The sequence below is a fragment of the Dama dama genome, chromosome 5, assembly GCF_033118175.1.
Source record: "Dama dama isolate Ldn47 chromosome 5, ASM3311817v1, whole genome shotgun sequence".
Lineage (NCBI taxonomy): Eukaryota > Metazoa > Chordata > Mammalia > Artiodactyla > Cervidae > Dama > Dama dama.
In genome coordinates, this window is record NC_083685.1 from 119,964,997 (window position 1) to 119,987,288 (window position 22,292).

At 56.9% G+C, this 22,292-nt stretch overlaps 3 protein-coding genes across 12 annotated transcripts; 2 read left to right on the forward strand and 1 right to left on the reverse strand.

Moving 5' to 3' along the window:
- The first annotated feature begins 5,619 nt into the window (after positions 1-5,619).
- On the forward strand, positions 5,620-12,462 carry DUS1L (dihydrouridine synthase 1 like). Of its 3 annotated transcripts, none has more exons than XM_061144479.1 (14): positions 5,620-5,850; positions 6,446-6,940; positions 7,577-7,685; positions 8,196-8,246; positions 8,641-8,753; positions 9,267-9,349; positions 9,551-9,654; positions 9,879-10,023; positions 10,271-10,367; positions 10,445-10,533; positions 10,975-11,120; positions 11,589-11,626; positions 11,885-11,960; positions 12,061-12,462. In XM_061144479.1, exons 2-14 carry the CDS (start codon positions 6,677-6,679, stop codon positions 12,198-12,200), a joined length of 1,455 nt encoding a protein of 484 aa, XP_061000462.1. In that variant the 5' UTR covers positions 5,620-5,850; positions 6,446-6,676; the 3' UTR covers positions 12,201-12,462. The 3 variants fall into 3 exon arrangements, with proteins under 3 accessions (XP_061000462.1, XP_061000461.1, XP_061000463.1); XM_061144478.1 differs by having other exon boundaries at positions 5,620-5,846; XM_061144480.1 differs by having other exon boundaries at positions 5,620-5,846; positions 6,694-6,940.
- Positions 12,463-12,660: 198 nt separating this feature from the next.
- Positions 12,661-17,926, reverse strand: GPS1 (G protein pathway suppressor 1). 8 transcript variants are annotated; one of them, XM_061144483.1, is made up of 14 exons: positions 17,848-17,926; positions 16,868-16,960; positions 16,130-16,311; positions 15,518-15,808; positions 15,261-15,396; positions 15,095-15,172; positions 14,857-14,917; positions 14,338-14,423; positions 14,030-14,124; positions 13,799-13,904; positions 13,636-13,716; positions 13,416-13,553; positions 13,211-13,345; positions 12,661-13,128 (listed from the first exon to the last, which is right to left on the reverse strand). In XM_061144483.1, exons 1-14 carry the CDS (start codon positions 17,878-17,880, stop codon positions 13,054-13,056), a joined length of 1,590 nt encoding a protein of 529 aa, XP_061000466.1. In that variant the 5' UTR covers positions 17,881-17,926; the 3' UTR covers positions 12,661-13,053. The 8 variants fall into 8 exon arrangements, with proteins under 8 accessions (XP_061000466.1, XP_061000470.1, XP_061000472.1 ...); XM_061144487.1 differs by having other exon boundaries at positions 16,868-16,987; XM_061144489.1 differs by having other exon boundaries at positions 14,857-14,914; positions 15,518-15,682; positions 17,848-17,911.
- Positions 17,927-17,988: 62 nt separating this feature from the next.
- Positions 17,989-22,091, forward strand: RFNG (RFNG O-fucosylpeptide 3-beta-N-acetylglucosaminyltransferase). The gene is made up of 8 exons (XM_061144490.1): positions 17,989-18,306; positions 18,848-18,896; positions 19,429-19,531; positions 19,641-19,794; positions 20,088-20,176; positions 20,285-20,450; positions 21,020-21,105; positions 21,179-22,091. Exons 1-8 carry the CDS (start codon positions 18,019-18,021, stop codon positions 21,258-21,260), a joined length of 1,017 nt encoding a protein of 338 aa, XP_061000473.1. The 5' UTR covers positions 17,989-18,018; the 3' UTR covers positions 21,261-22,091.
- The last annotated feature ends 201 nt before the right edge of the window (positions 22,092-22,292 follow it).

Consider the following 22,292-nt stretch of genomic DNA (forward strand, 5'->3'; position numbering starts at 1 on the left):
TCTTTCCCATTCTATTGTTTTCCTCTATTTCTTTGCACTGATCACTGAGGAAGGCTTTCTTAGCTCTCCTTGCTATTCTTTGGAACTCTGCATTCAAATGGGTGTATCTTTCCTTTTCTCCTTGGTTTTTGCTTCCCGTCTTTTCACAGCTATTTGTAAGGCCTCCTCAGACAGCCATTTTGCTTTTTTGCATTTCTTTTTCTTGGAGATGGTCTTGATCCTGTCTCCTGTACAATGTCACGAACCTCCATCCATAGGTCATCAGACACTCTGTCTATCAGAACTAGTCCCAAATCTATTTCTCACTTGCACTGTATAGTCATAAGGGATATGATTTAGGTCATACCTGAATTGTCTAGTGGTTTTCTCCACTTTCTTCAATTTCAGTCTGAATTTGGCAATAAGGAGTTCATGATCTGAGCCACAGTCAGCTCCCGGACTGTATAGAGCTTCTCCATCTTTGGCTGCAAAGAATATAATCAATCTGATTTCGGTGTTGACCATCTGGTGATGTCCATATGTAGAGTCTTCTCTTGTGTTGTTGGAAGAGGGTGTTTGCTATGACCAGTTCTCTTGGTAGAACTCTATTAGCCTTTGCCCTGCTTCATTCCATATTCCAAGGCCAAATTTGCCTGTTACTCCAGGTGTTTCTTGACTTCCTGCTTTTGCATTCCAGTCCCCTATAATGAAAAGGACATCTTTTTGGGGTGTTAGTTCTAGAAGGTCTTATAGGTCTTCATAGAACTGTTCAACTTCAGCTCCTTCAGCGTTACTGGTCAGGGAATAGACTTGAATTACCGTGATATTGAATGGTTTGCCTTGAAAACGAACAGAGATCATTCTGTCATTTTTGAGATTGCATCCAAGTACTGCATTTTGGACTCTTTTGTTGACTATGATGGCTACTCCATTTCTTCTAAGGGATTCCTGCCCACAGTAGTAGATATAATGGTCATCTGAGTTAAATTCACCCATTCCAGTCCATCTTAGTTCACTGATTCCTAGAATGTCGATGTTCACTCTTGTCATCTGTTTGACCACTTCCAATTTGCCTTGATTCATGGACCTAACATTCCAGGCTCCTATGCAATATTGCTCTTTACAGCATCAAATCTTGCTTCTATCACCAATCCCATTCACAACTGGGTGTTGTTTTTGCTTTGGCTCCATCCCTTCATTCTTTCTGGAGTTATTTCTCCACTGATCTTCAGTAGCATATTGGGCACCCACTGACCTGGGGAGTTCATCTTTCAGTGTCCTATATTTTTGCCTTTTCATACTGTTCATGGGGTTCTCAAGGCAAGAATGCTGAAGTGGTTTGCCATTCCCTTCTCCAGTGGACCACATTCTGTCAGACCTTTCCACCATGACCCATCCATCTTGGGTGGCCCCATACAGCATAGCTTAGTTTCATTGAGTTAGACAAGGCTGTGGCCCGTGTGATCAGATTGGTTTTAGTCATTAGGCAAATAAAAATTGAAACCACAATGCCTTTTAAAAATATTTACTTTATTTTTGGCTGTGATGGGCCTTGGTTGCTGCGTGGGCTTTTCTCCAGTTGAGGAGAGCTGGGGCTGCTCTCTAGTTGTGGTGCAAAGGCTCCCGTTATTGAGGTTCTGGAGCTCTAGAGCAGAGGTTCAGTAGTTGTGGTACACAGGCTTAGCTGCACCATGACATGCGGAGTCTTCTGGGATCAGGGATCAAACCCATGTCTCCTGCATTGGCAGGGGGATTCTTTACCAGCGAGCTACTAGGGAAGCCATCACAAGGCCTTTTATTTCTTTTTCTTCTCTTATTGCACTGGTTAGAACTCCCTAGTACTATTTTGGATAAGAGTGGTAAGTGTTGGCATTCTTAGCTTTTCCTGATCTTAAGAGAAAAGCTCAGTCTGTCACCACTGAATATGATGTTAGTTGTAAGTTTTTTGTAGATACTTGTCATCAAATTGAAATTTTCCCTCAATTCCTAGTTTATCAAGGTTTTTGTTTTTTTTTAATCATGATTAGCTGTTGGATTTTGTTCTCTGCATTTATTGAGATGATCATGTGATTTTTGCTTATTTAACTTATGTGCAGAGTACATCACGCAAAATGCCAGGCTGGATGAATAACAAGCTGATGAGTTGCTTTCTCCTACTGCTTTCAAGAGTTTGTGTTTGTCTTTTAGCAGTTTGACTGTCATGTGTCTAGGTGTGAATATCTTTCTATATATCCTATTAAGATTCTTGAATTGGTAAATTAATGTTTTTCTCATAAAATCTGGAAAGTTTGAGGCCATTACTTTTTCAAAAAACTTTTTCCTGTTCCTTTTCGTCTTTCCTTTCTCCTGGATGTGTATGTATAATATGTGTATTCTTGATGGTATCTCATGGGTCTCTGAGGTGCTGTTCATTTTTCTTTATGCTTTTATCCTTTCTGTTCTTCAGATTGGATAATGTTTACTGATCTATCTTCAAATTCACTGATTCTTCCTTTGGCCAGTTCATATCTGCTGTTGAGGCCCTCTAGTGAAATTTTCATTTTAGTTATTGTGTTTCCAACTCATAATTTCCATTGGCTTTTTAAGAATCATTTAAAGATATTGATAATCTTAACTTGTTGAGTCGTCATCACATTTAAAAAAAAATCTTTAAACATGGTTTCTTTTTGTCCTTTGGACATGTTTACAGTAGCTGCTTTAATTCTTTGCCTGCTAACTCCATCATCTGAGCCCCCTCAGGGACAGTTTCTAGGAACCTTTCTTTTTTTCCTGTGTATGTCCTAAATTTTTTGTTTCTTTGTCTGTCTTATAAAATTTTATTAAAAACTGGGCATTCATAATATGTTGTAGTAAGTAACTCTGGACTCTGACCCCCTCCTTGCCTTAACTGTATGTGTTTATTGATGTTGGCATTTGTTTGCTCAGTACCCAACCTGGATGAATTCCATACGGTCTGTTTCCCCTACAGTGTGTTGCCACTGGTATCTCTACTGGATTTTTTTGGTTTTATTGGCCACACTGAGGCATGTGGGATCTTAGTCCCCTGACCAGGAATGGAACCTGTGCCCCTTGCATTGGAAGCACAGAGTCTTAACCACTGGACTGCCAAGTAAGTCCCCTACTAGATTTTTTAAAAATCTTTTTTTTTAGGGAACTCCTAGGTGGCTCAGTGGTTAGGACTCTGCACTCTCATGGCAAAGGGCTGAGGTACAATCCCTGGTTGGGGAATTTAGATCCCGCAAGCCATGTGGCAAGGCCAAAAATAAAACCTTTTTTTATATGCAAGCCTGGTTTCCTAAGACTTATCCCTGGGCCATTATAGTTTAATGGCCAACCAGTTATTGGTTAGCGATTATGCTTAAGTCTACTGAACCAGTAAGGCCTCCACCCTTTGCAGTTAGCTCAAGCAGTTTATTGTTTGGGCCCGGCTTTTTCCTTGCACAAAGCCTCTTCTTCAGTCAGACAGGAGTATATAGATGTGGCCAACTCTGGTCTTTCCTTGCTGTATGCACAGCCTAGCAAATTACTATCTTATCAAGGTCCACATGGCTAGCTCATTTACTGAATTTCTTTGTTAAATTTATGGCTGGACTATTGCTTTCTGCAACCAGTATCAGGCAGCCAAGATATAGGTTTCTACCCAGTTGTTTGGGGCTTCCCTGGTGGCTCAGGCAGTAAAGAATCTGCCTGCAATGTGGGAGACCCAGGTTCAATTCAACCCTTGGGTCAGTAAAATCTCCTGGAGAAGAGAAAGGTTACCCAATCCAGTATTCTTGCTTGGAGAATTCCATGGACAGAGGAGCCTGGCAGGCTATAGTGCATGCGGTAGAAAAGAGTCAAACTTGACTGAGCGACTAACACTTTCACCCAGCTGTTTGCTACTGTGATTACAATTGTTTTCTGGGGCTTTCCCTATTTCCCAGTCTAGTCAGCTCTCTCCAGAGTCTGTAGAAACTAGAGGCCCTCAAGGCCTACCAGGCTCTGGTGGAATTACCAGTGGGAGGAAGGAAATAAAAGTTGTACAATACTGAAATCACAGACTCCCACTGGTCTTCTCATAGATGTGCAGTTCTTTTTTTTTTAAATAAGTGCTTTTCAAATATGGTATGAAATTTGATCAACTTCCAGAGTCCTGAAATGGTTGCTTTTAACAATTCTGTCCAGTTTTATCTTTGCTTTTTTGGGAAGAAATTTGGTGAGCTCCTCAACCTGCTGTGCCACAAATCCCACCCACATATGTAAGTTTAAAATTTCCAGTCGCCACATTTCAAGAAATTTAAAAAGATAAAATTAATTGCAAAATATATTTAACCTGAAAAGAGAAAAAAAGAAAAAGTGTTAGTCTTAGTCTCTCAGTCCTGTCTGACTTTTTACCACCCCATGGACTGTACAGCCCACCAGGCTCCTCTGTCCATGGAATTCTCCAGGCGAGAATGCTGGATCAGGCAGCTTTCCCCTTCTCCAGGGAATCCACCCAGGGATCTAACTGGTGTCTCCTGCATTGCAGGCATTCTTTACCATCTGAGCCACCAGGGAATTTGCCGTATTAGGCACTCATATGCAACCTAATGTAATATAAAAAATATTATTTCAACATATCATCAACATTTTTAAAATTATGAATTAACTTTTACTTTTTTTCCCCTAAGTCTTTGAAACCTGGTGTGTCTTTTTCCTGTTATAGCACGTTTTAATTCAGACCACATTCCAGCAATCAAGATGTGACAACTGGCTGCCATACTGGACACACAAGGATGGATATTTGATCTTAGGAAATAGGGATTTTTCAGGTGTGTTAATGATATTGCTCTAAAAATCCCTGTCTTTGGGGGATACTGAGATACTTAAGGGTGAAATGGTAAAATGAAACTTGGTTCTGCTAGAAGAAAAACTTTCCCTCTTCCCTTTTGGGACTGTGTTTAGGGGTCCTGCAAATAAAATTGACAAAACACAGGTGAACAGAAAGAAAGTATATTCACACCCTCTGGCGGATACAGAGGACCGACACTCAGTAATCAGAGGTAGAGGTTTCTGTAACCGAAGGTAATAGGAGAAAGGGAGGGAGAAGGGGAAAACGAGGATCAATCGGTTTCTTTAGGAAAGGGAAGAGAGTATTTAAGAGAACGAGCAGGAGGTAAGGTTGTTATATTCGCTAAGCCGGTGACTCTCGCATGTCTTAAGTTTACAATGAAGAATCCTGTGGGCCTGGGAGGCCGAGTGCGGCGCTTTGGGGACCGCGGGCCAGGAATTTCACGCGGTGTTTGCTTTTCGAAATAAAACAGAGATTTTTGGTCCTTCGAAGACTTTTATGAGATTCCGCGTGGGGGCCGAGGCGAGGACTTTAGCCCCGAGCCTCTGCTTGGGAGGGCGGGAGTTCGGGTACGATGACACCCGGGCAATAACCAGCCCCCTCAAGCGAGGGGAGAGCCCCAGTGGCCCCTGTCCGGCCCCACCGCTGCGAAACTGCCCCACCGCGCCGGGCGGAGTCGACTTCTAGCCTACGACCCACACCCCGCACACCACCCCTCCGCCGCGCGGCGGGCCTTTCAGCAGCCGGGCGCGGTTTCCCGGGAATGCGTTTCTCGCAGCACCGCGGGCCGCCCGGAACGGCCTGACGGAGCACCTCCCAGCGGCCCCAGCGCGGAGCCCTGGGCCCGGCGGCGGCCCGGTGGCGGCCCCAGCGTGGCGGTCTTAAGCCGTGGCGCGAGCCCGGGAGCCCCACTCCGCGGTACCCTAGCCGCATCCCCGGAGCTCCCGGTGGGGACCCTGGCGGGCCCCTGGCTATACCCCCCGGCCCCGAAGGGCCCAGCTGCGCAGAGAGGAGCTTCGACCTGGCTCGGGCGCCCAGGTGGCTCGGCTCCGCCCAGGTAGGTAGGTTCCCTTCAGGTTTGACCCGCGGTTCTCTGGGGCCCCGGGGCTCTTCCTTTGGGTGGAGGTGGAGGGCCCTGTGCTCAGCGCCTCGTGTCCAGGCCTCTATGGGCATCATATTGATTTTTACATGTCGCTTCACAGTTCCCGAAAATAAACCCACAGCTGGGCGTTTAGGCAGTTGTTAAGCCGATGACCCTGCTTAATAATTCCCAAAGTAGTACAGGAGGTGGGTGTTCTCTGACAGTCCCTCGTTACGATCTGATCCTTTGAGGTTTCAGTTGTAATTCCCAGGCTACCTACCACCTGTTAAGTCACTGTAGAGATCAGTGGCTCTGATAAGGTTGGCCAGGCGTGGGTAAAAGAAGCCAGAGGGAATGTACTCTTAGTGCTTTTATACCTTTGACACCCAGAGGAGGACACAGTGTCCGGGTGACTGCCATGGGCTGCTTGGTGGGCCCGGAGGGCAGCGTCACCACAGGGTGGTCCTGCCTTGGTGGGGATCTCCAGGTCTTGTGGGTTGTAGCTGCCTTTTGTGATGGCCTCCCCTGACAGGCAAAGCACTATCAATCACTGTTCCATTTACTCTTCATGCCAGTCCTGCCAGGCAGACATCTTAATCCCACTGAGAAGTGAGAGGTTAAAGCTCAGAAAGTTTGAGTAACCTGCCCACCGTCTCCACTGGAAGGCGACAGCAATGAGGCGTCAGCTCCTGGCCTGCATCAGCCGACACCCTTAGCACCCGCGTTTGTGACCGTCAGGCAGCGCTAGAGCAGCCTTGAGGGGGGTCATCTCCTGCATCTGTGCTCCACTGGCTGCGGCTGAGCCCATGGTCTTGCCCTTCAGTGTGGAGGCAATGCCAAAGCTGGAAGGCTTTGAGTTCTGGAGCCGCACCCTGGGGGGGGCCCGCCACGTGGTGGCCCCCATGGTGGACCAGAGCGAGCTGGCCTGGAGGCTGCTGAGCCGCCGACACGGGGCCCAGCTGTGCTACACACCCATGCTGCATGCCCAGGTTTTTGTCCGTGATGCCAACTACCGCAAGGAGAACCTGTACTGCGATGTGTGCCCCGAGGACCGGCCTCTCATTGTACAGGTTAGCAGCCCAGCCTCCAACGCTGGCCGAGAACCTTTTCCTGGGCCTTTCTAGAAAAGGCTTCCCGGCTTTCCAAGATCAGAGGGGCAAGGGCAGGCCAGTTCTTACAGAGGTTGATCTCTTCCCAGTAGCTGCCTCAGACTTTTGGCAAATGGATGGCTTGGGTGCTGTGGAAGATTTGCAGCCCCTCCCTTCCTGCCCTTGACATCACCCTAGGTGCCCCCTCTTTATCAGACAGACAGAACAGCTCTGCTCTTGGCAAAGTCAGTGATACTGGCTTTCTGCTACATCTGGGAGGATTGTGTGAATCTGTAACTTGCTCTGCTGGTGGCATGGGGGTGCATCCTAGCTTGGTCATGTTGCTTTTTTTTTTTTTGCCACACTGTGTGGCATGTGGGATCTTAGTTCCCCAACCAGAGATTTGAACTCGTGTCCCATGCAGTGAAAGCATGGCGTCTTAACCACTGGACCACCAGGGACGTCTCTAGCTTGGTCATATTGTAAACATCTAAGATAGGATACCATCCTGCAGTCATCCCCTGGGGCTACGCCTCCACTGGGTCACCTATGAACCCCTGGGCAGCCCCGGTGCCAGGGCCTGGCTGGGGCTTGTGGCAACTGTCATGTCTCTTCCAGTTTTGTGCCAATGACCCAGAGGTGTTTGTCCAGGCGGCTCTTTTGGCTCAGGACTACTGTGATGCCATCGACCTGAATTTGGGCTGCCCGCAGATGATTGCCAAACGAGGTAAGAGTTCCTGTTCTGGGGTTCTGCGTTGAGTACCGGCTTTTGGCTAGGGCAAGGCTTGGAGTGCAGAGATGCCAGATGTGTGGGTGAGCTGGCTGAGGGCCTTCCTCTGGCAGCTTTCTGATGTGGGCCCTTTCTTTGTTCCTCCCTCTGCAGGGCGGCCCTTCTCGGTCACTGGGGATAGGGGACAAGGTTCACCTGGCCGTCAGGGGCTTGTTACTTCCTCCATGCTCAGGAAGTTGTGGGGCTCCCTCTGGATAAATGTGTTTTGCTGAAGAGTCCCTCCTCCACCCTTGTGCTGCCTCGGGCACCAGTGGCCACTGCCCTGGCATATCAGCCTTTCTCCCTCACTGGCCTGAGGAGTTCCTGGTTGGTCAGAGACCACATGGGGTGGGCACTCAGCTCAGCACCCTTGAGCTCAGGCCACTGAACTAAAAGAACATGGCCAGGCAGGTTGAGGCCAGTGTGGATGCAGGGGGAGGGTGCAGAGGCTGTGCTTGTTCTTTGCAGGTCACTATGGCGCCTTCCTGCAGGAGGAGTGGGACCTGCTCCAGAGAATGAGTGAGTTGGCTGTGCCGCCCTTGGGGACTTGGGGCCACATTGTGGTTGGGTGGCAAGCCCGAGACAGCCTAGCAGGGCTCAAGAGAGGACAGTAGCTGGCAGAGTCCTCCTGGCCTTGGTGTGCCCTCCCCCTTCCTGCTGTAGAGGGCGGCTGTGAAGTCGCCTGTCCCATACCTCTTGCCCTCCTTCGAACCAAATAGACGGTACTGGAGGGAGGCATCCTTGCCTGGACCACCTCTTCCAGTGTGGTTGGAGGCACAACTCACAGCTCCCTGTTACCAACGCGGGACGTCTGTGGAGCCTGTGTTCCTTTGGGGGCTCAGCCATGGGTCCCCACAGCCTACTTGAAGGTGGCAGCACAGTTCTCTCAGGAGCCGACTCTGCCCTTCCCCAGTTCTGCTAGCCCACGAAAAGCTTTCTGTTCCTGTCACATGCAAGATCCGCGTCTTCCCAGAGATTGACAAGACCGTGAGATATGCCCAGATGCTGGAAAAGGCTGGCTGCCAGGTGAGGACTGTGGGTTTCCAGGGCTCCATACTGCTTCCGCACTTCCAGAAACGCCCCTTGAGGGCTTGCCCCTGGGATGGGCAGGAATCGGCGACCTTTAGGTGAGGCCTGATGCAGGCAGGGAAGTCCCATGCTTGCGTCCAGGAGGCCAGTATTGCCTAGGGGTGGTGCTGGGCCTGAATCACCTTCTCCCCACCCACCCCCACCAGTCCTGGGGTCAGGCTGGTGCTTGCTCCTCCCTCACACCTTTGGCCTTGGCAGCACTCCTGCTGCCACTGCAAAGAGGACTGGCCCTTGAAAGCATTTGGGCTCTCACTTCCACATCCTGGGTGGCATAGAGGAACAGCTCTGACATGGGAGTCCTAGGAAGCACTCCCAGGGTGTCAGCTGGCTTAGGTGTGGCCCAGAGGAGTGAGGGAAGCTGACGCCTGAGAAGCCAAGGGCAGGGGGTCCCCTGCAGTGTTGGGGGCTGCAGCTGAAAGCGGAGCTGCAGCAGGTGCTCCTGTGTCCTAGTTGCTGACTGTCCACGGGCGCACCAAGGAGCAGAAGGGGCCCCTGTCAGGCACCGCGTCCTGGGAGCACATCAAGGCCGTGCGGTGAGTGGACATGGTGAACCCAGGGCGGGGAGACAGCCCAGCCCCAGGGCAAGGCCCTCAGCCCTTTGGGCACGAGATGAGGGTGCAGGGCCTGAGGGTGAGCAGCTCAGTGGGAAGATGGAGTTTGGGAGCCTGGTACTGCCCGCAGGGTTGGGGGAAACAGCATCCTTCTGAGCGTGTGCTCATCCTGTTCCCTGACAGGAAGGCGGTGGCCATACCTGTGTTCGCCAACGGGAACATCCAGTGCCTGCGGGACGTGGAGCGCTGCATCCAGGACACGGGGGTGCAAGGGGTCATGAGTGCAGGTGAGGCTGTGCCCTCGCCTGCAACTGGGCCACCACTGTCAGGTGCTCAGGGGTCCGTCCACATCGTGGCACCACTGGCCCAGCTGAAGAGCCTCAGGCTTCACGCGGTCATCACCGAAGGCCCCATCTGCCCGACTGGCCAGCAGTCTCAGGCCAGTGGCCAGCCTTGCCCTGGGGATGGCCAGGCACAGGGGCCCTGAGCCTTGCATCACCTTCCCCTGCAGAGGGAAACCTGCACAATCCTGCCCTGTTCGAGGGCCGCAGCCCTGCCGTGTGGGAGCTGGCCGAGGAGTACCTGGACATTGTGCGGCAGCACCCCTGCCCCCTCTCCTACGTCCGGGCCCATCTCTTTAAGCTGTGGCACCACACGTGAGTCAACCCCCATGGCAGATGGTGTCTGATCTGAGCCTTGCCTGGGGCCTTTGGGGTTTTTAAGATAAGCTCTCCACAGACATTCACAAAATCACCACCTGCCACCAAGTCAGGTCTGGGAGGACCGCAGTGATGTGGTGAGGTTGGGGGCGAGGAGGGATTGTGCCCCTCTGTGCCCAAGGCTCAGGGTCAGCAGCTGGGAGGTGGGGGCTGAGCCGGCTCTCTGATGGAGCATCTGTATTAGGCTGCAGGTGCATCAGCAGCTTCGAGAGGAGCTCGCCAAAGTGAAGACCCTGGAGGGCATTGCTGCAGTGAACCAGGAGCTAAAACTGCGTTGTCAGGTAGGTGCTTGGGCCACCATGTGGTGGGAGAGACTTGGTCTTGGGCCTCTTACTGAGGGCCCTTTGGGCTTTTCCAGGAGGATATAGCCAGGCAGAAGGAGGGAGAGAAGCCTTCAGGAGGCTTGCCTTTCTTCCACTGGATCTGCCAGCCCTACTTCCGGCCAGGGTGAGCCTCCTGCACATGGGCTGACCTAGGTGGGAGGGGTTACACAGAGGAGGGCTCTTCTGCCTGCTGCCCAGCCTTGATGGATGTGCTGGAGGCTCAGCTCCATCCCTTGGTGACTAGGGGCTTTCTTCCTCACCAGCCTGTGCTGTTTCATTTAAATTGCTTTTTCCATATGATGCTTCTCCGAGGTCCTCTGACCCTGAGTGGATTTGTCCTGGGATCAGCTAGACCCTCTCTAGCTTCCTCTGGACTTTCTGAAGTGAGGCTGGGCTGTCATCTGTAGCCACAGCCCTACCCAGGGTTCAGACACTGGTGTCCCAGCCTCCGTGCCGGCTGCTGGGGCCTCAGCAGAGTTGCACATACGTCCTCATCTAGGGACTGCGGCTGGTGGGCTGCCTCTCATGGGTGTCCCTCAGCTCTGCCCACCATCCCCGCTTTCAGGCCCAAGGAGGAGAGCAAGGAGAATGGGGGTGCCCGCAGCAAGCGGGCCCTGGAGGAGGAGGAGGGCACCACGGATGTCTTATCCAAGAACAAGCAGAAGAAGAAGCTGAGGAACCCCCACAAGACCTTTGACCCTTCTCTGAAGCGTAAGTGGCTCCCACCACTGGAGTTTGGGGAAAAGGCCAGCCCCTAACGGGTTCCCCAGGGTCACGTGGCTCTGCTGCTTCCTAAGCTGTGGGCAGTCCAGCAGGAAGGGCCCTGCAGCCCTTCCACATGCCCCAAGGAGACTGGCGGGTTCCCTGAGGCCACAGCCAGCCAGCCATCCTGCCTTCCACTGTCCCTCAGCTGTTGCCCTAGGGCAGCTAGAGAGGCAGGAGTAGGGCTAGGGGCTGCCGTGCCCAGGAAGGACCTTCGAGTGGGAGGCGTACAGCATGGGGCATGGAGCCCATGGGTCTTGGGTGAGTGGGATGAGGTTTCCCAGTAGGACCATGTATGCTGTGTCCTCTGCCCACCCCAAGAGAGCAGGGACACCTACCAAAGGCTACATGTAAAAGGTAGCAGTGGTGGGTGGCCTCGCCTAGTTCCAACAGCACCTCCTTTTGCTCTTTTCTCAGCAAAATACGCAAAGTGTGATCAGTGTGGAAACCCAAAGGTGAGTCCGTCCGTCCTGGCTGTTAACACCTAGGGCAGAGCTCAGCCCCAGGAGCGGTGGGGACCTGCACGGACAGTCCTTTTTCTATCTGTGCTGGTGGCAGCCGGGTCACCGCCCATGGTAGGGGGGCTTCTTTCCTGTAAAGTAGCTCTGCCTGGCCTCAGGACAGCTCTTCCATGCTCCTGGCCACTCACTCAGGCTACAGGGTGGCTGAGGAAGGGGTATTAGCCCCTGGCTCACAAGCTTTTCTGTGTCCAGGGCAACAGGTGTGTGTTTAACCTATGCCGGGGCTGCTGCAAGAAGCGAGCTTTCAAGGAGACTGCCGACTGCCCAGGTGAGGAGCGCCTGCCGCCATCAGCACCACCCCATTCCCCAGTGGGCAGTGGAGCCTCAGCCTCCTGAGCCCCATTTCCCTCCTCCTGCCCCTCTACCAGGTCATGGACTGCTTTTTAAAACCAAATTGGAGAGGTCTCTGGCCTGGAAGGGTGCCCAGCCGCGGCTGCAGGAACCACAGCAGGCCGGGCCTGGAGAACCAGGTGGCTTCCCTGAGGTTGTGGGCAGTGCCCTGGCCTAAAATGGGCAGCTACAGCCCCATGTGCTACCCCCAGGCCTGCTGCTGAAGCCTCAACTGATGTCCCACTTAAGGAAACGCCTTTACTCAGGGAACCTCCTGCTACTTCACACGGAAGGACAAGCTGGTCTTCCCTTCGGCCCATGCTGGGGGCCCGGAGATGCTGTACTGAGGAGCAGGCTCCCAGGCTGGACCTGCCTTCCTCACAGCCCGCGTGTGTTCAAAATGAACAATAAACCATTTCAAAGATGGGATGTTCCCAGGCTTTTTGATAACCTGAGTGTTACTGGGGCCAATGGGGGCCGACCTTAGAACAGGGGAAGTGGGCAAGGCACCTCCTGCCTTCATCTTAGCCATGGAGACCTGCCTAAGGGAGGGCCACGCGCTGGCCTCCACCCCGCAAAGCCAAGTAGAGTGTGAGGAAGGGGGCCCCATGGAGACAGGAAGGAGTGGTACCAGGGGCTGTTCTCAGGCTGCCCTTTAATGGACTAAGATTCAACAACGCTGCAACCTCAAACGATGCATCAACATGGAGGCTGGGAGGCAGTGCTCCCAGTGGGGGCCCCAGGTGACATGTGGGTGAGCCCTGTGGGCTTCTCCTTCAAGGAAAGCCCACCTCCTCCCCAGGCCCCCGGCACAAGGTGCAGCGAGGGGGAGGGGGCACAAGAATCTGGGCACATGGCAGCCCAGGCGGGGGCACCAAGGACTAGCGTCAGTCAGCAGCCAGACCCCTGCAAGTGGGCCACAGGCAACACCTCGGGGGGTGCCGCTGGAGCAGATGAGAGGCCCAGGAGTCCGAGGGTGGGGGGTGGGCAAGGTGGGGGTGCGCAGACCATCCTGGAGGTGGAGGTTGCTCTTACATGTTGGTGCTCATCCGGGACTGGCTGTTGGCCGGTGTCAGCTCCCCTTGGCTCCCTTCCCGGGGAGGGGACTGCAGTGGAAACAAGGCTCAGACCAGGAGGGTGTGTGTACCCGTCCCATCCCTCCAGTCCCAGGGCTGTCCCTGCCCACACCTTGACGTGGATCTGGTTGCGCAGAACAGCCGCCCGCAGGATCATGGCTTTGGCACGGCGCTGGAACTCCTTGCCCATTAGCAGAGACTTCTCAAAGGTGGTGCTGCGTTGATCTACGTCCCGGGCATACAGGATCTGTGGAGGTGCAAGCTTCAGTGGGGCCCAAGGTCCCTCTCCCGCACCCCACGGCCCTGAGTCCGGCCACCTTGCTGTGGGAATCGATGCGGGCGTTGATGAGCCCCTCCAGGATGAGCTGCGTCAGCTCGTCCTCCAGCGCTGCCACTGTGGTATTGAAGGCTGTGGCCATCTTGCGCATGTCAGCTGACACGTAGGGGCTGAAATACTGCAGAGCAGAGGGGACTGAGTTACTCAAAGACGCCTTTATAGCGCCCTGCCTCGGCCTCAGCCTCCACCAGAATGCTTACCTGAATGAGGGCCCGGTTGCGAATCTGTGTGTACAGGGTCCTGACGTGGGGAGCCAGGTACATGTCTAGCAGCAAGTTGTCCTAGCGAGGACAGCCAGTCAGGGACAGCTTGCCCCAGGCCTTCTGAACTTACCCACCCTTCCAGCCAGGCCAGGCCCCTCACCTTCATCTCATCCAGCATCTTCAGGCATGAGGCATACTTGGACTCGTAGAATTTGAAGATGATGTCCCGAACCTGTGGCTCCAGCTCCAAGAACAACTTGAAGGAGCTGCAGATGCCAGATTCCTCAGAGCTGGCCCTGTCCGCCCACCCACCCTGGAGGCGGCCAGGGGCACAGGAGCAGAGCTGCAGGGCCCAGCACCCCACCCTCCACCCACCCCACCCTCCACCCACCTGCTAGAGATGACGTTGCGCTGCAGCTCCTGCCGGTCAAAGGTGGCCAAGGCACACAGGCCGCCGTACACAGCCACGTTGCTGGGGGAGAGCAGCTGAGGAGCAAGGGAGGTGATCAGAGACTGGGGGTCAACGGCAGGCAGCACAGAAGTCTGGGCCAGGCCCACCCTATCTCACCCATCGCCCCCTCAGAGTACCTAGGACCTCATGAGGATGAGCCCCCAACAAAGAGCCCAACTCTTGAGCCCTCAGCCTGTTTCCCAAGTCCCAGTGAGGTCTCCTCCCCAGAGACCTCACACGTCCCTCACCTCAGGGAAGTCGCAGTGGTCGAAGGAAGCCAGCAGAAAGCACTTGGCCGCCTGCTTGTACTTGCGTGCTGCCAACTCAGCCAGGCCTGGGGGCGGCAGAGGGGGAGGATGAAGCCCAGAGGAAGCTGCCTGTCAACAGGCGCACCTGGGACAGAAATGCTGGCGAGGGAGAGGTAACCTCATCGGCCAGCATCAGCAGCTTTCTGGGAGAGCCAGGCACCCAAGGAGGCCGAGCACCTGCTGTTACTACTACAAAGGGCACCCGAGCTGTTCAGCTGACAGGGTGGGAATGGGATGAAGGTGGGGATGGGGATGGAAGTGGGGGTAAGCAGCCAGGACGGCAGCTATCAGAAGGCAATGCCTCTACCCCCAACCACGGGTTCTTACCTCCTGACCTCCCTGAGAGGGACATGAGTCAGGCAAGTGTCTGGTGCATGCAGCACAGGTTTGGGGCTTGTGCGTTTCCTGGGCTGGGGTCAGCTGGGGTGCCCTCCTGCCCCTATGCCCCGGGGTCCTCACCTGCCGCACATTTGAGCTTGGTGAGGATGGCCTGAGTCTGGGTGTCACGCTCCCCACGCTGCTGCAGGAGAAGGTGGCACAAGTGAGCAACACATGCCCTCCATACCCTCAACTCCCAGGCGCCCGGCTCCAGCCTAAGAGGAGCAGAGGCAGACTCCAGGAAGACAGGGCCCACCAGGGTCAGTAGTGGTCAGGGCTCCTGGATCAGGGTTTGAGGGGCGGAGAGCTATCTTTTTACCTCAGCGATTTCCGGGGTGGACTCTGCCTTGCTGACGTAGCTCAGCACATGAGACCAATTCTGCAAGTAGACGCTGACCTGGCAGGCAGGTGGGATGCACTCAGCCTGGGCGCCCCCTCCTGGTCCACTGGCATTGCTGCCCCATGGCCACCCACCCTGGGCCCACCTTGATGACATTGAGGCACATGTTAATGACATGCTTGGCGCTGGTGCAATAGTCCCGGGCCCGGGAGTAACACTTGAGGGCGTTGCTGAGATCCCCACAGTCCAGATAGTGGTCACCCAGGTCATCATGTCCACGCCTGTGGGTCCGGGCACAAGCGGTCACTGGTTGGGCCATAGGACTGGCTGTCCAACCCCCGACTCCAAGGGCACACCTGAAGCTCTCTTGATGAAGCCCACCCCTCAGCCCCCTGGGCATACCTGATGCTCTCCTTGATAGAATTGCCCTTGTAGTTCTTCAGATCTGTGTCCAACTTCTCCAGCTTCAGCAAGGCCTTCTTTCTCGTGGCCTCCACCCAAGCTGTGTCCAAGGGTGGGGGCTCCACGCCACTCTCAGGGATGGCATCAGGCGCATTCTGCAGCTCCCTGAGGGAGGACCTGGCCATCAGGGGCCCACGTGCAGGGGGGGCGGGTGCCTCCCAGCGGCCCTCACCCCCATCGGGAGAGCGCCCAGGTGGCACAGGGGCAGCTGTGACAGCAGGAGCCCGCAGCCTGGCGGGAAAGCCCAGCAAGAAATAAGTCACATAGCTATGCCGAGAAGCCAGAAGTTGCCGTCTCCACAGGCTCTGCCCAGTGTCAGAACTGCACACGCACACACACGCATGCAGGTGTGGAAAGAGCCTAAATACTCAGCAGGGAGAGTGAGAATCTCGCCCATTGAGCCGTTCCCCACCCCCTCCTGGCTTTTCAACAAGAAAGCCAGATCACTGTGTTCTGGAGCCAAATGCTGCAGGAGCACAAGAAAGGCCTCTGCCTGGGCTGGCCACACACTACACCCTGTCCCTGCCCCACCTTGCTGAGCCCTGGCCTCACCTGGCAGCCTCTGAGAGCTTGCGGTGGATCTCCTCGTACATATCCACATTGAAAGTCCTCTGCACAAAGGACAGGGCCATCTTCAGGGCCTCCACTCGCAGCGGGGGGCAGTGGTCAGCAATGAACTGCAGTCGCTCAATACGCATCAGGCCGCTATAGCTGGCCGCATACTGCTCCAGATCCTGGGGGCGGAGGTAGATTGTGCAAGCTGGGACCCTGGACCCCAAGCCCCCGCCAGGGGGTCAGGAGCCGGGACACGTGGGCACCAAATCAACCACTGTCTGGGGTCTGAGGAAAGACCACTCAGGATGGGCCAGTGCAGGGGCCTGGAGTAAAGCTCTGCCCTGGGGGTGAATGGTCAGAGCCATGTGGGCCGCCAGTCACCAGGCTGAGCAATGAGGCAGGGCTTCCCAAGGTGGGCCGCAAAGAAGACCTGTCCTCGCAGTGAGACTTGACCTTCAGGGGGCCTGGCACAAGGTGCTTCTCCATGTGGGGGAAAAGCAGCTGCAGGGTCTGGAGAAGGCCAGCAACCCATTAAAAATGGGCAACTAGATATTTTAGTCCATTTGGTGGCAGAGTCAGACATGACTGAGCAACCAAACAACAACAAAGAAAGTCTAAACGTTTCCGAGTTAGAAAAAGATGTGGTCAGGGAGCCTAGCCTGGACTTCCCAGCAGGAGTGGCACTCCAACCTGCCCCTTGACCCACCCCGGAGGAAAGCCTGTCAGACCCCATACCAGGGTTGGGTTCTCCACCACGTAGTTGACATCAGGGGCATTCTGCGGGTCCTCCTGGGGATCCACGTCAATCTGCATGGGCTCCACGGCCCCCTGCAACACGGGCAGTCATCTTGGCACCTTGAGGAGGAGAAGCCCAGAGAGGGCGAGAGGCCCTCACTGTGCCCAGCTCAGCTCTGCCCGCCATCTCTCAGGCGGGCGGGATCCTGTCCCAAGACCCTCCCCACTGCCCACCAAGTCCTGCGCCGCCACACCAGGGATGGGGCTCCTGGCCAGACTGCTGGCTCAAGAGCTGAACGCTCGGCCGGACCATGATGGCCCATCTCTGGGGCGGGAACCAGACGCCGGAGGACCACTACCCAGGGACCCCAAGGGTCGCTACGCGCTCCCAGCCACCATTCTGACAGCAGCCTCCTCCAAGCCACGGGGAAGACACGGGCGGCCTCCACCCCGGCGCGGCCGAACAGCCGAAGCCGCAGCACTGGGCGAGTCCCGCGGCTGAACCCGGCTGCAGTCGCGGCCGGGAGACGGGAGTGGGGCACCTGGGCGCCCTGCGCGGCCCGGCGGGCGGGCGGGCGGGCTGGTCCCGGCCCCTGTCCTGGAAGGTACCTCATAAAGCAGCGTACAGGCCGACAGGCTGGCGCTCAGGCTGAAGTCCCCGGCCGTGCCCGGCAGGAAGAGCTCTGACCTACCGCTGGGAGGGGTGCAGTGCACATCTGCCACTGACGACGCGGCCTCGCGGGGGGCCGGGCCACCCCGCATTCTGTCCTGACTCTCTGCACCCCCCGACCCTGACACAGAGCTGGCTGGCTGCTGAAGGAGAGAGAGCGTTAGCGCGCCGGGCCTGCCGGGGCCGACGGGCGGGACGCTGCGGCCGGAGCCCGGGCGCGAGAAGGACGCCGCGCGAGGGGCGCGCACGGCCGGCCCCGCTCCGGCCCGGCGGCGGGGGCGCGGAGGGGCCGCCGGCCGCGGCTCGTTACCTGCAAGTTGAACACCTGAACCGGCAGCGGCATCTTCGCCCACCCCGCCGCGGCGCACCGTCCACTTCCGGGGCAGCGGGCCGCGACTTCCGGGTCGCAGTGTGGGCGGGGCGGCCCTTAAAGGGGCCGCGGCGCGCCTGGCCGGGCGGTGCCCGCGGGTCCCGCGGCCGCATGAGCCGCGCGCGGGGGGCGCTTTGCCGGGCCTGCCTCGCGCTGGCTGCGGCCCTGGGTGCGCTGCTGCTTTTGCCGTTGCCGCTGCCCCGCGCGCCTGCGCCCGCGCCAGCCCCGACCCGGGCCTTGGCCCCCGGCTCCGGCCCGCGCGCGCCCCCTGCCCGGCCCGCCACCGCCCCCCGCCTGCGGCCGGACGACGTCTTCATCGCGGTCAAGACCACCCGAAAAAACCACGGGCCGCGCCTGGGGCTACTGCTACGCACTTGGATCTCCCGGGCCCGACAGCTGGTGGGTCCGCCCGGGGACCCCGCCGACTCCGGAACCCCCGCTGACTCGGGACACCCCCACCCCCACCCCAGCCCCCGCCTCTGGCAAACTCGCACGCCCTGAGATCCCCGCTCCTTCATCCTCAAACTTGCATCCTGCCCTGGACCCCACCCAGGTTCCACCCCAAGACCCCCTACCCACAGATGTGTCCCCAGCATGGCTGTCAGGCCCCAGGCCTGAGAATGCAGGGACCCAGGACCCCCAGTGCCTACCCTCTCCTGCCCCTTCTCAAGCTCTAGTCTTGAGTGGGTTCTCCCAGCTTCTGGGCTGAGACCCCAGAAATGCCTCCAGCGAGAGCAAGCCTGGCCCTAGCAGCCCTGGGGATGCTGCAGGTAGAGGAGGCTGTCCCTGGTTCACCACCCTCCCTTCTCCTGGATCCCCAAGCCCAGGCTCACCTGTCCAGCTTCATTCCCCCTTGCTCACCAGGCCAAGGCCCTGCCAGGCCCAGAGTCCCTTGGGTGGGGGGCTGCCCATTGAAACCTCACAGGCCATCTCTCTGCAGACGTTTATCTTTACCGACGGGGACGACCCTGAACTACAGCTCCAGGGAGGTGAGTGCCCTCCCCAGCCCAACCTGGCTGCCGTGTCTGAGGGGTCTCGGTCTAGTGCCATGCAGCCCCCTGCTGTGTACACAGGTCCAGAGGAGTTAAGGCACCTGCTTAGGGTCATACAGCTGGTAGAGAACAGAGCCTGGCATCCAGGGTCCACCCTTCCAGCCATGCTCTGGTCACTGGCTGACTTCCCAGGGCCTCTGGCTGGAGCCACGTCCCCTGAAGAAGGGCCAGCAGGGAACCATGCCTTCCAGGCCTGCCCTGATGGGGATGGTCCAGCCTCTCAGTCCTGTTTCCCAGTGGGTTTGCTTTCATGGGATTGCAAGTGGTTGTCATCTGCCTGGACCTCGGATGGCGGCAACAGGGTCAACTGAGTGAGGCCAAGACAGGACTACCATTGGGTCCGACTTCACGGTCTTGAACAGGACAGGCCTCATGCCAGCCAGCCAGCAGCATTTAGCCCAACTTTGGTGGGGTGGGCTGGCAGCAGGTCTCACCCTGGCTCTCATGCTTCCATTTCTCCAATGGGCAGGTGGCCACGTCATCAACACCAACTGCTCCGCCGTGCATACCCGCCAGGCTCTGTGCTGCAAGATGTCAGTGGAATACGACAAGTTTATCGAGTCTGGACGCAAGTATGTGGTGGCCCAGGGCCAGGGGAGGCTGGTCCCCAACTTGGGTCAGGGGCTCCCCTGCTCCCACCCTCTGGGCCCAGCCTGGCTCCAGATTTCTACACGTTCCCAGGTGGTTCTGCCACGTGGATGATGACAATTATGTGAACCCCAAAGGCCTGCTGCAGCTGCTGTCCACCTTCTCACCTAGCCAGGACATCTACCTGGGGCGGCCCAGCCTGGACCACCCCATCGAGGCTACTGAGAGGATCCAGGGAGGTGGAACCGTGAGTACTGGGGCAAAGTGGGCAGGGGCAGCTGAGAGTATGGAGACCCCAGCAAGGAAGGGCTGGGGCTGATGCCCAGTCCACCCAGAGGCGGTGTTTTGGTAACTGGGGCAAGTCAGGAGGGGCTGGAGCCACAGGCAACTAAGTTTTAGAAGCCCTTGTCCTCTTGTCCCTTTAGAAGCTTCTGCCCCTGGGCCTGGGAGCAGTTAAGGGACAGCTTAAGGATGATCCTCAGGGTGTCCAGATGAAGAGTTAGGGTGACTAACCCTGACTAGTGGCTCCCTCCTTTTCAGGTGACCACGGTCAAGTTCTGGTTCGCTACCGGTGGGGCCGGGTTCTGCCTGAGCAGAGGCCTTGCTCTCAAGATGAGCCCATGGGCCAGGTGACAGAGGCGTGGCGGGAGGGAAGCAGGTGCTGGCTGCTGTGGGTGGGGGGTTGGGGTTCCCCAAGGCTGGAGAGGCACTGACCTGTCCCCCCCTCCGCTCCCCAGCCTGGGTGGCTTCATGAGCACAGCCGAGCGGGTGCGGCTGCCAGACGACTGCACGGTGGGCTACATCGTGGAGGGGCTGCTGGGCGCTCGCCTGCTGCACAGCTCACTGTTCCACTCCCACCTGGAGAACCTACAGAAGCTGCCACCCAACACCCTGCTCCAGCAGGTAGGCCGGCTGGGCCCCTGCCGCGTCCGGCCGTCCCTGCATGGGGGCCCTGCCCCCGTTGGCCCCCCCCAGCTGAACAAGGGCTCAGGGAGGGATTCTGGCGAGACAACCGTGGGTCCCAGCATGGCAGCAAAGTTTCGTGGACCCTGAATCCAGGCTGCTGGGACCCAGAGTCCCAGCCGTGGGGGATCCCCAGGCTCACACGAGGGCCTGTTGTAAAGAACAGCTGCTGTACCTTCCCAGGGGGCGGCCCTGGGCAGCAGGGCTGGGGACAGTGGTCTGGGCGTGACCAGTGTTAATAGACCTGGCCCAGGCAGGGGGTCCAGGCCCTCTCACCCCTACACTTGTGCCAGCGGCCTCCCCCACGTGTCTGCTGTGCTGGCCATGCCTCTCAGCCCCCGTCAGGCCCCATCACCTTTCCGTGGTGTTCCTGAGCTTGCCCTAAGAATGCTGACTTCTGGCGGGGCAGTGGGAATGCTGGAATCCAGGAGGCCAAGCAGCGTCTCTGCTGGAGAACAAGGTAGGAGGCGCCGGCCCTGAGAGTGACTCTGCTTCCTCTCCTCTCCCAGGTCACTTTGAGCTACGGGGGACCCGAGAACCCTCATAACGTGGTGAATGTGGCTGGGGGCTTCAGCCTGCAGCAGGATCCCACGCGGTGAGTGGGAGGTGGGAAGGAGTGCTGGGGCCAGCCCACCCCTCCAGCAGCCTGACCCCCGCTTCCCTCCCAGGTTTAAGTCCATCCACTGCCTTCTCTACCCGGACACGGACTGGTGTCCTGTGCAGAAGCAGAACGACCTTGCTCCTCGGTGATCCCCGACCCAAAAGCCTGGCTCTGCCCCAGGTGCAAGTGGGCGAACAGTGCTGGAACAGTGCTGCCCCCTCCTGGGTTCAGTTGGCTACTCCAGGCAGCGACAGCCGGGCCCTCGTCCAGGGAGATAACGGGCGCCCAGCAGGCGCTCCAGCTGACCGGCAGGCCTCCCCACAGCCCCGGGCGGGCCCGGGTGAGCTGGCACTGTGGGAGAGGAGGACAGTGCTGGGGGCCTGGGAGGGGGCTGGCATCTGCCTCCCTGGGCTCCATCCTGTTCCCCTCACCTGCTGGAGAGAGGATTCTCAGCCAGGGTCGGGTGTGAGATGCTGCCCCCTAGAGGTGACTGTCGGACACCTTACTTGCTGTTCTCTTGGGATGCCACCCTTCCCACACCAGGTCTGGAGCCCAGCCAGGGCCTCTGCCTCCACGGGGAACTGCCCACAAGGGTGCAGACCCTCTGGACAGCTGTGCTCTTGGGTGCAGCTTAATCCTGGCCAGGTTGTCTCCATTCAGAGGCCACCTTCTCGGGGTCTCTTGGCCGAGAGGTCCTTCCTGAGGGACCTCGAAGACACTTTTCCTCCACTCTGACTCTTTGCTCAGTACTTTCCATCCTTCCCCCCCTCCCGGGGGCTGCAAGTCCATGAAACAGCAGGAGCCTCTTGTTTGGGGCCCTCTCTGCAGTGAGACGTCCCCATCCCACCAGTCGACCCACATTGACCTTGACAGTGCCTTTCCATAGGAGGAGGAAACAGAACAAGGGGAGCCAGCACCTGCCTTCTGGTCTCTCGCGCTGCTATTGCAACAAGTGAATAAAAGCTTGATTGTTACTCTCTGTTGGTCATTGTGTTAATTAACCAGTGATACCTGGCAGCTCAGCTTCAGGAAGGGCCACACAGCATCCAGCTCCTTCCCATGAAGGCACTGCCCCGAGACTAGCTCCCTCCCAGGCAGATCTGTGTTCCGTACAGCCTTGCTGGCCCAGCTGAGCCTAAAGCTGCCCACTGGACTCTTCAGTGTGAGCTGAAGAGTGTATG

Bases quoted from the DNA above. Each gene is read 5' to 3' on its own strand.
- RFNG (XM_061144490.1), top strand. From the start codon at position 18,019: ATGAGCCGCGCGCGGGGGGCGCTTTGCCGGGCCTGCCTCGCGCTGGCT. The intron at 18,307-18,847 runs GTGGGTCCGCCC...ATCTCTCTGCAG, and splicing joins TCTCCCGGGCCCGACAGCTG to ACGTTTATCTTTACCGACGG. The intron at 20,451-21,019 runs GTAGGCCGGCTG...CTCCTCTCCCAG, and splicing joins CCAACACCCTGCTCCAGCAG to GTCACTTTGAGCTACGGGGG.
- GPS1 (XM_061144481.1), bottom strand. From the start codon at position 17,629: ATGCGGGGTGGCCCGGCCCCCCGCGAGGCCGCGTCGTCAGTGGCAGAT. The intron at 15,809-16,129 runs GTGAGGCCAGGG...CTTTCCCGCCAG, and splicing joins AAGCTCTCAGAGGCTGCCAG to GCTGCGGGCTCCTGCTGTCA. The intron at 15,173-15,260 runs GTGGGCCCAGGG...CCTGCCTGCCAG, and splicing joins TGTGCCTCAATGTCATCAAG to GTCAGCGTCTACTTGCAGAA.
- DUS1L (XM_061144479.1), top strand. From the start codon at position 6,677: ATGGTCTTGCCCTTCAGTGTGGAGGCAATGCCAAAGCTGGAAGGCTTT. The intron at 8,247-8,640 runs GTGAGTTGGCTG...GCCCTTCCCCAG, and splicing joins GGACCTGCTCCAGAGAATGA to TTCTGCTAGCCCACGAAAAG. The intron at 9,655-9,878 runs GTGAGGCTGTGC...CTTCCCCTGCAG, and splicing joins GCAAGGGGTCATGAGTGCAG to AGGGAAACCTGCACAATCCT.